Below are 15,413 nucleotides of genomic sequence, written 5' to 3' on the forward strand. Positions count from 1 at the left end.
TACATGGCCATCTCTGCTGCCGAGCCTCTGCCCCATGGAAAATTCATCTTCTACCTGACCTATCTAATTGCAAGAAAGGAAGGAAGCATCCACCAAATGCCTCGGGAAGAAGGGAAAGACAGGGAAGGTGGAGAAATGCTTGCTGGCTATGAGGTCCACTGTAGCAAGGACTTTCAGGGAACAGATTTAATACAGGACGTATAATTTATAGGATGATAATACCCAGAAAATCAAATGCAGAGGCGTGCAAGAGATCTGTCCACACACTAGAGACCCAAAGAATCCAGCTGAGGGCCTGCATCCCATGGCAATGTCCTCCTGTACAAGTCCACTTAAAGACTACAGCCCAAGGCAATGTCTCATGAAGTCTGTATCAAAGATTGCACCAGGAAGGCCCAAAGGCCAGTGGTGGAAGCTAGAAAGCCAGTATAGGTCGGGTAAAGGATCTGGGCCAACAGGTTGAGGGATCTGCACTGGAGCCAGGAAGCAAGGCTCAAAGCAAAAACTGGAGCTCCTATAGCCAGGGATATAGCTCAGTGGCACCTGCACCTGCCTCACAAGTGCAAGATCCTGAGTTCAATCCCTAGGACCAAGGGAGAAAAAAAAAGACTAGAGCTGGGTATGGTGGCACACCCCTGTAATCCCCGCACTTGGGAGGCTGAGGCAGGAGGATCACTGTGAGTTTGAGACCAGCCTGGGCTACATAGTAAGTTCCAGGTCAGTGTCAACTACATAGTGAGACCGTCTCAAGAAACAAAACAAACAAACAAACAAACAAAAACAACAACAAAAAAAATTCATCAGGTAAGCCTGATGGTGGTGGCACACGCTTGTAATCCCAGCACTCGGGAGGCTTAGGCAGGAGGATTGCTGTGAGTTCAACCAGCCTGGGCTACAAAGTGAGTTCCAGGTCAGTCTCAGCTACATAGTGAGAGCCTGTCTCAAGAAAACAGAAAATTCATCAGTAGGATCTCTGCAGTGTAAAAAACTGGTGCCTCTGCTCACTGTTTGCAGAGCATTTTTCAATGTATAATTAGGTATTTCACATGCATTTATGAGATTAAGTATGTTTAAATCCTGCAAGAATCAGGCTTAAAAAGATTTTCTTTTTGTTGAGACAGGGTCTTGCTTTGTAGCAGTTCAGGTTGGCCTTGAACTCACTAAATAGCCCAGAACTTATGGCAATCCTCCTGCCTCAGCCCCCAGAGTGCTGGGATTTATAGGCATGCACCACTACACCTAAGATTTTCTAAACACTGTGTCTGGCACTAGAAACTTCATGCTGTATCAAGTCACTATCAATATTAAGATATTGGACTCTATAATTAAATAATGAAATATTATATTTACTGAAGATCAATATAAAAATCTGATCCAGCCGGGGATTTAGCTCAGTGGTTCCGCTGCCTGTCTCACAAGCACAAGGACCTGAGTTTGATTCCCCAATACTAAAAGAAAAAAAAAATCTGGTCCAGGAAGATCAGAATGAAAATATACAACTTTTTGGATTTAAGATATTAAAATACATGCTTTTTATTTATTTATTTTGGTACCGGGGATCAAACTCAGGACCTTGTACTTGCGAGGAAGGCAGTGGTGCCACTGAGCTAAATCCCCAGCTCTGCGTTCTGTTTTCAAAGCTACACGCTATTTAACACAAGTGTGTGTGAGAAGCCCTTTTGTGTGTGCTGACTTCATCATGACAACGCTAGTTGATTCTTTATGGAGGAACAGGATTACACATCTTCAGCGATGAACATGAGAAATAAACTCTGGAAAGGACAATTTGAGTTTAGGAAGGGCTGTATCCTGGGAAGCACTGCAGAGGACTGGGAGACTTCAGATGTTTCAGCTTTTTCTAGAATAAGCCACTGAAGTGTGATATCTATATCATCCTTTTCTTTACAAGAAAGTGAATAGCAGCAAATTCCTCTATCCTGAAGAGAAAACACATGGGGGTGTAACTGGGGATCAAACTCTGGACCTCACACTTACAAGGCAGGCAGCAGAACCACTGAGCTAAATGCCAGGCCCCACAATCATTTTTTTTAATTAGCAGTTTCTCCTCTGAGGCATTTGGAAGCTCCCCGCTTTTCAAGTAATACTACAGGAATTCCTTGTGACAATGGTTTACGTAAAGATTCTCTCTTTTTTTTGTTGCTGTTTTTTGGTACCGGGGATTGACCTCAGGTCCTTGCGCTTGCAAGGCAGGCCACCGAACCGCTGAGCTAAATCCCCGGCCCTAAAGATTCTCTCCTTTCATGATCTGCAGCATCTGTCATGTAAACAATACCAGTACTCCCCTCGCAATGCCCTTTCCAGTTTCCGGAATCGGTTGTCTTACGTCCCAGATCTTTATTGAAACGTTACCTTTAAGTACCTTCTGCATATTGAAGACCACTGCGGGAATCATATCTTCACTGAAGTGACCTCACATTGTTACAGAAGGAACTGGCGAGTGACAGAGAGAGAGGCAGCAGAATGGAAGTAAAACAACAAACGCTTACTCCATCGATGGGGATCCATGACACCTAATGGCGGTGCCCCTGATCATCCAGTGCTGGGCTACAACTCCCCTTTTATAGGGTTTTACAGCCTCGATTTCATTCAGGTGGTTACACTGCAGTTCCACAGTTCACACTGCTGATACTCAAAAACATGAGAGGCAGTTGAACTTCAACTGGATGTAGCACTTTGTTAGGGGAAGTTACCTTTATAATTCATTTAGTTATCTACTCTAGCCAAGGGGAAGGGGTTGTGTTTGGACAGCAAAGCTAACAATGGTTCTTTTCATTTACAAAACTCTTTTTTTTATTTTGAGACAGGGTCTCAGTGTGTAGTTGAGACTGACCTGGAACTCACTATGTAGCTCAGGCTGGTCTTGAACTCACAGCGATTCTCCTGCTTCAGCCTCCTACGTGCTGGGATCACAGGCGTGTGCCACCACGCCCAGCCATTTACAAAACTTTTGAGGGAGACTAGATGCCTCTGGTGCCCATGAATTCTGAACTAAACAGAGTGAAGGGCAGAAGTTATCTTACATGGTGACTTTCCTAGGTTTTTGCTATTAAAGTTTTCTCTATCAATATGATGACACTGACAAAGGTCATCCTGCCTGAGTACCACATCCCCACTAGCATCAGCTCCATCTCCTCCTTCCAGAAGAGCGAGTGGAACCAGTCCAGCAGGCAGATGGGCGCCAGCATGGTGACAGCTGGGAGGGAGGACAAACACAGCAGCAAGGACCCCACAACGGAGCCCCACAGCGCTCTTCAGGGCTTTGGTGGGATACAGGTGGGCAGTGATAGCTGGAGCCAGGAAGCTAAGCAGATCATTACAAAATTGGACTTTTTCATTTTTTTAATGAAATAAATCTTATACATTGATTATTTCAGGGGTTTGTCATAGTGACAGAAGGCCAACAATCAAGAGGCTTAGGAAGCAATTTCAAAGACAGGCTATGGTTTCAAGTTATCCTTTCTAGCCACATGATTCTGTGAAGCAAAACACTGACATGAAAAATATCGTTTAATCATTTTCTAAACCAACCATTCTAAACCTAGGATCCATATATAGGCTTGAAAGATCTGAATCTTCTAAAATTATAAGCCAAGAGCAGGGGGTTTAGCTCAGTGGTGCCACTGCCTGCCTTGCAAGTGCGAGGTCCTGAGTTCAATTCCTGGTACTAATAAATAAATTAATCCAAAAGCTAAAAATTATGGATCTAACTTACTAAAACAAAGCTCAAAATGACTATAGCATTCAAAAAAGCATAAAATATACCACAGATAAATGAACAAAAATCCACAAATTACACTTCATATGACATATGAAAAACGTTGGAGACCACATGTAAAGAAAAGCAATATAAAAATTTTATCAAGGGGCTGCTGATTTAGCTCAGTAGCACTGCGCCTCCCAAGCAAGCATACGTTACTGAATTCGATCCCAGTATAAAGCAAAACAAAAAAACTGTATCAAGTTACCAAAGTCGATGTTCCTTATTTCCTCTACAGCTCAGCTACTCTGACCCTCTACCTACTCAAGTCACAAAACATGAATCACTTCCAATTTTTCTTCCTCTCCCTCATCAAGCCATCGGTGCAACCTGCTGACTCTCCCTGCAAAACACACGGAGAACCTATCCCAGCATCACTTCCCTCGCCGCAGTTCCACGATTCCGTCCCGATAACAAGCTGCTGTCATCTCCAGCAGGGCACCCTCAGAGCTCCTGCCTCCACCTCCGCCTCCACCCTGGCCGCCGTCCCGCTCCTCAGAGAACCTAGACCACTTGGCCCTCGCTCCAGGAAAGACCCAGCAAGATGAGCAGCTCTGGCCCGTCTGCGTTTGGCGCAGCCAGCCACTCGGGTTCTGTGGTCTTCGGCCGTGACAGGTGCGCCCTGTCCATCTCAAGCCTCGGCTCAGAACATTCCAGACGGCCTCCCAGGTCACCCCTCTGCTCCTGTGGTCCCCACTCCCGTGGCGCTGAACAAGGCCATCCTTCTCCTTCTCTGATTGCTTTGGTAAAACACTGCTTCAATAAAACAGCTCCGCCCTCTGAGGAGTGCTGGCTTTTTCCGTGTGTACATTTCCCTCAAGGCATTTTAACCACTTGACGGGTCTCAGGTGTCCCACCATTCACACTGGAAACCCTGCTTCTGTACCGAGTGGATCTCAAGAGAAGAAACTCAGTGTTGGGAAATGAACAAGTGAACTCAAGAAAAAAGGAATCCAGGGGCGCCGGCACACACCTGTAATCCTAGCACTCAGAACTGGCCTGTCTGCCTGGACTGTGTAGTGAGGCCGCGTCACTAGACAGACAGACAAAGAGATATGTTCACCATATAAAAGACCCACTACAGGGGATGTAGCTCAGTGGTTCCGCCTGCCTCACAAAGCACAAGGTTCCAATTTTGATTCCTGGTACAAAAAAAAAAAAAAGATAAAAGATAAAAGAACAACTACAATGGACATAATCACAACAAATCAAACACATGACACAAATCATGAAAACACCCATACCCCTTCAGGCAGCAAATCCACACCTAGGCATCACCATGAGGAAAAGGCCTAAGTGCAAAGATGTACTGTGCAACATTAATCAAAATGGCAAAACCTACTACAGGCCAGAATCTAATGTGGAGAACCACTTACGGTCCTATCACACAGTATCATAAAATTATCCTATACTGCAACATACAGAAGGCAAAGAGGGTAAGATACAAAACAAGCATATCTATTAAAAATTAGAGAGGACCAGGGATTTAGCGGAGCAGTGTTGCAGCCTGCCTTGCACGTGCAGACCTGAGTTCAATCCCCGGTACCAAAAAAAAAAATTTATTGAAAAGACAGGAAATGTATGATTCCACTTATATAAAATACCCAGAATGAGCAAATTCATAGTGAATGAAATTAGAACAACAGTTACCAGGGGGCTGAAGGAAGAAAAGAATGGAGAGTACTGTTTAATGGGTTTAAGAATTATTTACGGGCCGGGGATTTGGCTCAGTGGTTCCTCTGCCTGAGCACAAGCTCCTGAGTTGGATCCCCAGTACCAAAAACAGACAGGGTAAAAGAATTTGTGACTGGGAGAATGAAAAAGTCCTTGAAATGGTTAGTGGTGACTGCTGCAAAATGCTGAATGTACTTAATGTCACTGAATCGTACCTTAAAGATGGGGCCCTTGGGAAGTAATTAGGGTTAAAGAAAGTCACAAGGGTGGGGTCCTCACGATGGGATTAGTAGCTTTATGGTAAAAGAGATACCAGAAAGCTTGCTTTTTCTCTCTCTCAGACCTGTGAGAACACAAGGCTACAGTTTGTAACTCACAAAGAAAGCCCTGACTAGAGTTCAACCATATTAGAACCCTGATCTTGGACTGACAGACTTCAGATTAACAAAATAAATTTGTTTTTTAAGTCACCCAGTTTGTGGTATTTTGTGAAGGCAGCTTGAGCTAAACACTGTATTTTACCAAGAGAAGGTATTGGGAGAAAAAACAAGACACGGTATTGGCAAACAGAAAGGAGACCCCTAAGATTCTTGTAAATATTTTACCAAAATATTCTGGCATGGTTTCTGTGGAGGGGAGGAGGGGATGCCATTAGTCTAGACTGCACAATGACACAGAAAATGAGAAGAAGGAACAAAGGGGTACATAAGCAAATAGATAATGAGCCCACAAGACAGAGGCAACAAAGACCAACAGAAGTGAGGTGAATGAGAGCGGGCTCCAGAACTTTCTCCTCTAGCTCCGCTCCCCAGGAGATGAGGGGTCATCAGTTTCACGTCCCTCAATCCCATGTTTCATATTAATGTGTCTTCTGTACAAAGCTGTGTTTCCCATCCTCTTGGAATCTTCTTGCCATTTGTCTAGCAAGCAAAGAGATACCACCACTAAACCAAGGCCACACGCAAAGAACTTCCTGGATGACTGCAGCATGTATAGTTCAAGCTGGCCTACCTGAATTAAAAACAGTCTTTTATAACTGCAAAACATAGGAGCACATAATTCTTTTGTGTGTGTGCCTGTGTGTGTGTGTGTGTGCCTGTGTGTGTGTGTGTGCCCGGGGATCAAAGTCAGGACCTTGTGTTTGAGAGGCAGGCGGGGGGCACCACTGAGCTAAATTAAATCCCTGGCCCAGAACCGATTCTTAAGTGGGAGTTAAATGACTGCTGCTTTTTTTTTTTTTTTTTAATTTAGTATTTTTGTGTGATTTTTTTTTTTTTTTTTTGAGACAGGGTCTTCTTGTGTAGTCCAAGCTGGTCTTGAACTCACTATGAAGCCCAAGCTGGCCTCAAACTTAACAGCAATCCCCTTGGCTCAGCCTCCCAAGTGTAGCTCTGTGATACCATGCCCAGCCTAAATGATTGTTTCTATGAGAAATCACTCCCAATACATGATAAAAAGCCCCGTCTGAGTCCCTGTTGAAATGATCCCTACCTGGTTATAACACACCCAAGTGACTTCACATCAATAAAGAGCTACAAGCAGGGTGTGGGGGCGCACACCTGTAATCCCAGCACTCGGGAGGCTGAAGTAGGAGGATCACTGTAAGTTTGAGACCAGCCTGGGCTACATACTGAGTTCCAGGTCAGTCTCACTACATAGTGAGACCCTGCCTCAAAAAAAAAATTTTTTTTAATTAAAAAAAAAAAAAAAGAGCTAGAGCTGGGTGTGGTGGCTCACGCCTGTAATCCCAGCACTCGGGAGGCTGAGGCAGGAGGATCACTGTGAGTTCAAAATCAGCCTGGGCTACACAGTGAGTTCCAGTGTAAGAGCCTGACTGAACCAGAGCGACTCCATGTTGACCAGCAAACAACCTAGAGACTGTCGCTCCCCCCCATCCCTTATAGGATAACTGATTAATTGTGAATTGTTAGGTAACTGCTTGGAAGTAGCTGGGAAACTAAATGGAAACTGTAGTGAACACAGAGACCCAACACAAAACACACCACTCCTTACTTGCGTGTAGCTGAATGTTCTGAACATTATAATCTAAATTGTAAATGGAATAATGGATAATCGATCTGCTGATCGTTAGTACGTGACGGTCAAGTATATATGCTTGATGACCACTAGCTCAGATCAACTGATTCTTTGCCTTTGTCCTCTTCCTATAAGTTTTAAGTGTAAACCCCCCCTTAGCCCTATATAAAATGGCCTCTGTGTCCGAGTTAGCCGCCTCTCTGAGCTACTTGGCTTCGGGAGTGCCGTCTGGCCAGACTAATAAAGGTCTATTTGCCAACTTGCCTGGTGTGTTCCTTCCTGGGTGACTCTCGCTATCCAACAAGCTCCTGGAGCCTCGCTGAGCTTCTGAGCCCAGCATCGTGGAAGCCTCTTGGCTGTTCACGCTCCAGGAGTAAAAGTGAGACTTAAGTCTTACACCAGGTCAGTCTCAACTACATAGTGAGACCCTGTCTTTTCCAAAAAAATAAAATAAAGAGCTAGATATTTAAGACAGCAAACCATAAAGAAGGAACTTATTCAGAGAAAGAACTCCAAAAATCTGCTTTGGGGCTCTTAAGTCTTCTGACAAAAATGAAGCCATGTGTATATTGGGTTAAATTCCACGAGGCAAGCAAAAAAATACTCAGTGCTATAAAATGAACAATTCCCAGAGCTTACACAAGGCAAGATATTTGCATTTCAACTACCCAGACTTTAAAGTATTCACTGAATACTCATTCAGTAGAAATCCAGAAGATAACACCTTCACAGTAGGGCTAAACCAGTCCAAAATAAAGGATACTCTAAATTCATCCTAACAAAAAGCTTTAAAACAAGACTGAACGGATCAAAGTGATACACAAATAAATTACCTGCCTGCCAGAACAAAGTCCAACACTCAAAGATAAAACAATTTACTGCATACTATCAAAATTACCACACATTAAAGGAAGAAAATGTGATTGATTTGGGTCAATAGTAATAGAATCACAAATGCCAGAAGACAGTGACATCAAGAGAAAAGAATGTTTCCAGACAGCTATATAAAGAAGGATGAAAGGAAAACATGAGCCTAATGAGAGAAATGGAAGTCATAAAAAGAATCACTTAAAAGTTCTAATGGGGCTGAGGCTGTAGCTCAGTGATAGAATGCTTGCCTAGCATGTGTGACACACTAAATTCAAGCTCCGGTAACACTGAAAAACAAAAGCAAAAAACTTCTCATGAAAAATAAAGTATCTCAGAGCTGGGCGTGGTGGTGCACGCCTGTAATCCCAGCTCTTGGGAGGCTGAGGCAGGAGGATCACTGTGAGTTCGAGACCAACCTGTGCTACATAGTGAGGTCCAGGTCTCAGTATCAACTACATAGTGAGACCCTGTCTCAAAAAAAAAAAACAAACCACACACACACACACAAAGTATCTCAAATGAAAACTTCTACCAAAAATGCTACTAAAACTAGTAAATCAATCAGACAAGTAAGATCACAAAAATATCAATATACTGCTAGTGGCAACGCAAAATGGTACAACTTGGGCCAGGCATGGTGGTGCACACTCAGGAGGCTGACACAGGAGGATTGCCTCAAGTTCCAGGCCAGTCTGGGCTACACAGTGAGTTTAAGGGCAGCCTGAATTACATAGTGAAATCTTGTCTCAAAAAAAAAAAGACATTAAAAAAAAAGATGAACCAAGAATAAACCTACATGCTTTTCTCTCCCCAGCTCCCAAGAGGACAATATGTGCTTCAAAACCTCACATTGCTTAGCCCGGTGTGGTGGCTCACACCTGTCATCCCAGCACTCGGGAGGCTGAGGCAGGAGGATCTTGAGTTCGAGACCAGCCTGGGCTACATAGTGAGTTCCAGGTCAGTCTCAACTACATAGTGAGACCCAGTCTCAAAAAACAAAACAAATCCTCACATTGCCTGAGGCCATTCTACTCCACTGTCTTGTCACTATGCAAGCCCCAGACCTTGAGAGATAAATTCCGAATCCATTTCAACATATTTACAAATAATTACCTTTCAGCTATCAATTTAGGCAGTAGTAGGACCAGGGATTTAGCTCAATGGTGCCCCCACCTGCCTCTCAAGCGCAAGGACCTGAGTTTGAGCCCCAGAACCAAAAACATGTTTTTAGGCAGTAGTCCCAATTAACACATGCTCGATGCTACAAAAACTACTGGCATGGGTTGTTCATGATTTTGGAAGCAGCAGCTTTCTCCTAAATTTAGATTACCTTGGGATACCTGTGAAATGAGTGGAAATTTCCTGAACGCGTGCAGGTTTGTCACAGTGTGAGTCAGACTAATGAATGCCTTGGAACCGAGTGACATTAGCTTGGGTCTAACACCTGAATAGGGTCAGACAAGCATAGTCTTATGCTACTCACATTTACAAGTACTTCACTAGTATTAATGGAGAACAGTAGGATTACAGAGCAAACCACCAACATCAGTGGAGACAGTGCAGCACACTTTCAAAATGTGACCCTCGTACACACAAATACTCTTCATTGAGAAGGATCTGGGGATATAAGAATAGAAAGCCTTGCTCTGGAGAGCCACACCAGCTCCCGACCCAGTCGCCATAGCTCAAGCGCCGGGGGCGCCCCTGAACCCCCATTAGCGCCCCCCCCGCACTCTCAGTCCTCCTAATTGTGCCAGTCTTTGGACCCACTCTGCAGATCAAGGGTATTTTTCTGAGTTCCCAACTTTGAACATCTTTAAAGAAAGGACGGGGGAAACCTGTAATAGAACGTTGTGGAGTTCAACCATTCAGAAGGTCGGGGAACTCAATCTGGGCCTTGCAGCCCAAGGTCAGTCAGCATCATGGGGTTCAGCCATCAGCTAACTGAGATCAGGGGTCTTCCATCCTCGCTGTCTGAGCCATTAAATGGTAAATACACTATATTGAAATTTTGTTCACTGCAGACATGTTCTGGACTGCTTCTTGATTTCAATTTAATTCAAATGATTTAAGGGTGATTAACTAGTGACTACCACAGGTGGTCAGTGTCAAAGTTGTGCTTGATCTTAATGTGTTGCTGATTGTATCGGTTGGGGTAAAGCACTGCGGTTGATTTGATGAGCTGTTTTCTCTGATGTTATGAAGATGAGAATGTCTGTGGGTCATTAGAGACACAGAAGCTAGGGCGCAACTATATCAGGAAGATTTGGGTGATAATCCAGAGATTAAACCAAGGACAGTCCGACAACAAAAATAAAAATGAGAAAACACTTAAGCAGGAAAGCCTTGCTCTGTTTTGTTTTTTGGTCTTAGGTAGATTATTATAAAGTCCAAGGATATATGAACATGGCCACGGGACAGACACACGGGAATAGGGGGTGGGGTGCAGACAAGAATCTGTTAGGGTAACTGTCATGTCCAAATCTGTATGGCCAATTAAGTCATAGTTTCACAAGATGTCAGAAATAAAATAAAATCTTTACATACCTTGGATTCCATTGGAAGAAAGTGGTCAAAACAAAAATTTGAAAAAAAGGTTTTGGTGGGAAGCCTATCATATAGCATATAACCCTAATGGCGATGAAAACTCTGTGGATGAACTGGGTTACAGCTGGAAGAACCTCAGTCATGTTTCAAACCAACCTGTTTTATAATTGACGATGCAGAAGACTAGACAGAAAGTGATATACCCAAGTTCACATAGCTACTAAGAAACCTGACTGGGACTCACCAACATTCTGACACCATGTCACTGCATTCAGCTGGCTGGATCAACAGGTCAGGAGAAAAATCCACTCTTCTACTCCAAATACCTTAATTTCTACCCCCTCCTTTGCTGAAGCTATTGAGACTTATCACTACTGGTCCTTTGATATTTCAGATTTTTTGTTGTTGTTGTTGTTAAATTATGGACGAAGATAAGGCAATTTTAAAAATTACTCCATAATGTTCCATTTCAACATTTACTGAGTGTCTACTCTAAGTCAGGGATTGTCTTTAGCCACACGAAGGACAGACAGATAAAGAGTTCACTATACAAATTTCATGGTTTAACAACAGTGCAGGCTGCTCCTATCATGTGAGTTTAACTGAGAGGGCATTTTGAGCAATAATCATAAAGAAATTCAATCTTATTCCTGATGAGAACTAGTCCACATCACAAAATGCTAACGGTTTTAACTCTTTTCAGACCATGAAGGGCAAGAACAGCAGAACCACCAGGAAGTTGGCACCAACCCAAGGTATGAGCTCTGAGGATTCACAGCAAGAAATTTTTACCCAGGGTCCTCAGAGAAACCAGGAGTAAACATGAAGCAGAAAAGCTTGTCACGATGCCGAAGTTATGATTCCTGCATCTGACCCAAATCCACAGGAGACATGAACTTGCTTTGTTCAGACATTTGAACTTTGGGCCAATTTAGAAGGCAGAATCAGTTGTGCTGGATGAAACCCTAAGGTGGTTCCACCTTATTCCTACCTCCCAGTGACCAGCAAGTTTGGGTGGAATCTCCAATCCCAGTTTCTCCAGCTCTCGCTCTCTGTATTTCTCATACTGCCGGTACCCCACATACCCTCCACCTGTTGCCAAGAGAATGGGCAGGGGGCGCAGCAGGAACAAGGTTCGGGCAGGGGCAGTGTGAATTTTTCTGGCATCTGTAACAAAAAACAAGAAAATTTTGAACCTGGGAGACAGGAAGAGGGAAGAATCTTGCAATTGCAGCACTCACAGAAGGGCCAGGAAAAGTTAATGCATCTAAGAAGTCCTCAGTAAAGGTAGCTGAGTGTCTTCCAAATTATATCAATTAGTAAAAGACAAGCATCTTTCCTGTGGAAATGCAATGCACCTCCACTGCCACTAGAGCTACAGAATTTAAGATGAAAACACTGAACCACAAAGAAACTATTAAAAATTGTTCCACTGGCCACCAACAGGTCCAGGACTTGCAGCCACACACCAGTTTTCACCCAGAGCTCTATGGTCTTGCTTTTTATAATCTAGGCCAAAGTCTGACTGGGCACTGGTATTCTCAAATGCAAAATCTCAAAAGCTCTCACTATTCAACAGTAAAATGACAAGCTGGGCTGGAGGTATCGCTCAGTGGTAAGCACTTGTCAAGCATGCACAAGGCCCTGGGTTTAATCCTCATTGCAGCATGCACATGTGTGTACGCGCACACAATGCAAATAATCCAATTTTAAAATGCATAAAGGAGCTATGTGTGGTGGACCACACTTATAATCCCAGGTACTCTGTTTTGAGACCAGGGGTAGTGGATGGACTAGTGGTCAACTTGTAACGCCCAGCTGAACTGAATCAGCATCGTCTGAGGATGGAGGGTCCACCTGAAGATTGTTACCAATGGCCATAAAAGTGAACTGGAGGGGAAGACCTTGGGCTGTTGATTTTCTAGGAGAAGCTTGCTGCAGATGGTTTTCCTGATGTGAACTAGGCTGTTCTCGTTGGAGGAGAAGCTCAGGACCTCGCTGTCACTGGGAATGGCTGCTGTTTTCATCAGGGGAGCTCTGATCTTCACCGTGAGCATCACTTCCTGGCTCTAAAGTGGATCCCTCAGCTTGGTGTTACAGATCCTTCATCTCATGAGTACAAATTTTCTGGGCTCTTATTAGAGTCTGCCATATAATTTAGAGTGTACCAGGGTGCCTCTTTGGTCAGTCTATCAAAACCTTTCCAAACTGATTACTATTTTAAGCTTAAGCAACTAGGCCAGAAAACATCACAGCAAGTACCTGACTATGTCTATGAGGGTCTGTGCCCCATTCTGGGTACCAATTTTGTTTTAGTCAGCAGGATTGGGCAAGGGAATACATTAAATACAGGACACAAAGCTTTTAAGATTATTTTAATTACCCAAAGAGTCAAATGCAAGGAGTGCCATAGATTAACCACTAAAGCACTCAACTGAGGGCCCAGCAGTTTCCCACACAAGTCCAACTAAAGGCTTAGAGTCCAAGGCAATGTCCTGCATGAGTCCAGCCAGTAGCCTAGAGCCCACACAATGTCTCATGCTTGTCTGTATTGGGGATCTGCACCTGGAAGGCCCAAATGCAAGTGGTGGAAGCCAGAAAATCTCCACTGGTGAGATGAAGGATCTGTGCCACCAGGCTGAAGGACCCACAATGGACCCAGGAAGTGATGCTCACGGTGAAGATCAGAGCTCCCCTGATGAAAACAGCAGCCATTCCCAGAGACAGAGAGACCCCGAGCTCCTCCTCCAATGAGAACAGCCCAGTTCACATCAGGAAAACCATCTGCAACAAACTTCTCCTAGAAAAATCAACAGCCCAAGGTCTTTCCTTCCAGGTCTCTTTCTATGGCCATTGGTAACAATCTTCAGGTGGATCCTCCACGCCCAGACCACACTGATTCAATTCAGCCAGACGTTACAATTTGACCACTAGTCAACCCATTACACAGGGTCTCACTATGTATTTCAGACTGGCCTTGAATTCGCTATGCAGCCCAGGCTGACCTAATCCCAGTTACTTTGGAGGATAAGGCAAGATACTGCATGTTCCAGATCAGCCTGGGCAATTCAGAGACTGACTTAAAAAAATAAGGAGGTAAACTGGGGGTGAGGCTGAGGACAGTCAGTTTTAAGTTCTTGCCTACTTGACTAGCATGATCAAAACCCTGGGTTCAATACCTAGTACTGCCAAGGGTGGGTGGTGAGGTAAACTCAGCATTCCCTGGATTTAAACCTGAGACACACACACACACACACACACACACACACACACACGCACACACGCGCGCGCGCGCGCGCTCTCTCTCTCTCTCTCTCTCATGCAAATGAATGAATGGAAAAAAGTAAAAACAGGAAAATCTGGAAACAGACACGTACACAGGCAGAATACCATGTGAAGGTGAAGGTGAAGGTATGTATCAGTGATGCTTCCATAAGCAACGAGTACCAAATACAGCAGCAAACCATCGGAAACTAGGCAAGAGGAACAGATTTCTTCCACAACCCTCAGCAGGAAATAACTCTGCTAAGACCCTGACACCTCAGACTTCTAGCTTCTACAACTGACAGACAAATTTCTCCTAGTAAAGCCACCCTGTTTAGGGCACTATGTTATAGCAGCCCTAGCACACCAAGATAACATCATTAGTAGTCTGGGAAATGCAAATCAAAAACAATGAGATATCATTTCATTCTCACTAGGATGGCTATGAGTAAAAAGATAAATGTTGGAAATAATGTACAGAAACTGGAACCCTCAAACATTGCTTGTATGAATGTAAAATAGGGACACACTTTGAAAAGCAGTTTGGCAGAACCTCATAAAGTTAAGCAGTAAGTTCCCGTTTCGATCCCCAGCAGGGCAAAAAGAAAAATCGGGAAACAAGTTATCATATGACCCGAAAGCCCACGCTTGGACATATTCCTAAGGGAACTAAAAACATGTGCACATAAAAATTTGTACCTAAACATTCAGCAGCAGCACTATTCATAATAACAAAGAAAGGGAAATAACCCAAATGTTCATCAACTGATGAAAGAATACAGAGGGTGGTATCACAGAAAAGCATCGATACATACTATATATAGCACGAATCTTGAAAACATTATGCGAAACAAGATGGCCACAAAGGATATATGATTCTGTTTATAATTAAAGTGTCCAGAATTGACAAATCTGTGGACATAAACTGAATTAGTGGCTGCCAGGGACAGGGAGAAACGTGGTGTGACAGCTGAAAGGGTAGTGTTTTTATTGCGGTACAAACGGTAATTTGCGTAATTCTAGAAAAATACAAAAACCCCTGAATTATACACTTTAAAGGGCAAATTTTATGGCATGTGAATTATACCTCAATAACGCTGTTTTTTGTTTGTTTTTTTTTCTTTTGTAGTGCTGGGGATTGATCCCAGAGCCTCTGCACTGGGCTCATAAAGTATTTGGTTTTTTAATTTTTTTTTTAAGTTGAGAAAGGATCTTTTTTTTTTTTTTTTTTTTTTTTTTTTTT

The 15,413-nt window shown here is 43.6% G+C and overlaps 1 protein-coding gene across 6 annotated transcripts in view; it reads right to left on the minus strand.

Annotated features, from left to right (window-relative positions):
* The window catches only part of Pisd (phosphatidylserine decarboxylase), a 39,700-nt gene that overhangs the window by 17,733 nt on the left and 6,554 nt on the right, over nucleotides 1-15,413 (minus strand). For 2 of the 6 annotated variants that reach the window (XM_033762342.1, XM_010603830.3), the window contains exon 3: nucleotides 11,898-12,073. The exons of 1 other annotated variant lie outside the window; for it this stretch is intronic. In XM_033762342.1, coding sequence (XP_033618233.1) covers nucleotides 11,898-12,073 — 176 coding nt within the window. Of the gene's footprint in view, nucleotides 1-11,897; nucleotides 12,074-15,413 lie in introns of those variants that run through there. 3 more of the 6 variants (XM_033762340.1, XM_033762339.1, XM_019204467.2) reach the window with 3 other exon arrangements.

This window comes from Fukomys damarensis, unplaced genomic scaffold, assembly GCF_012274545.1.
Source record: "Fukomys damarensis isolate Sample0158 unplaced genomic scaffold, DMR_v1.0_HiC HiC_scaffold_12, whole genome shotgun sequence".
In the NCBI taxonomy this organism is placed as follows: Eukaryota; Metazoa; Chordata; class Mammalia; order Rodentia; family Bathyergidae; genus Fukomys; species Fukomys damarensis.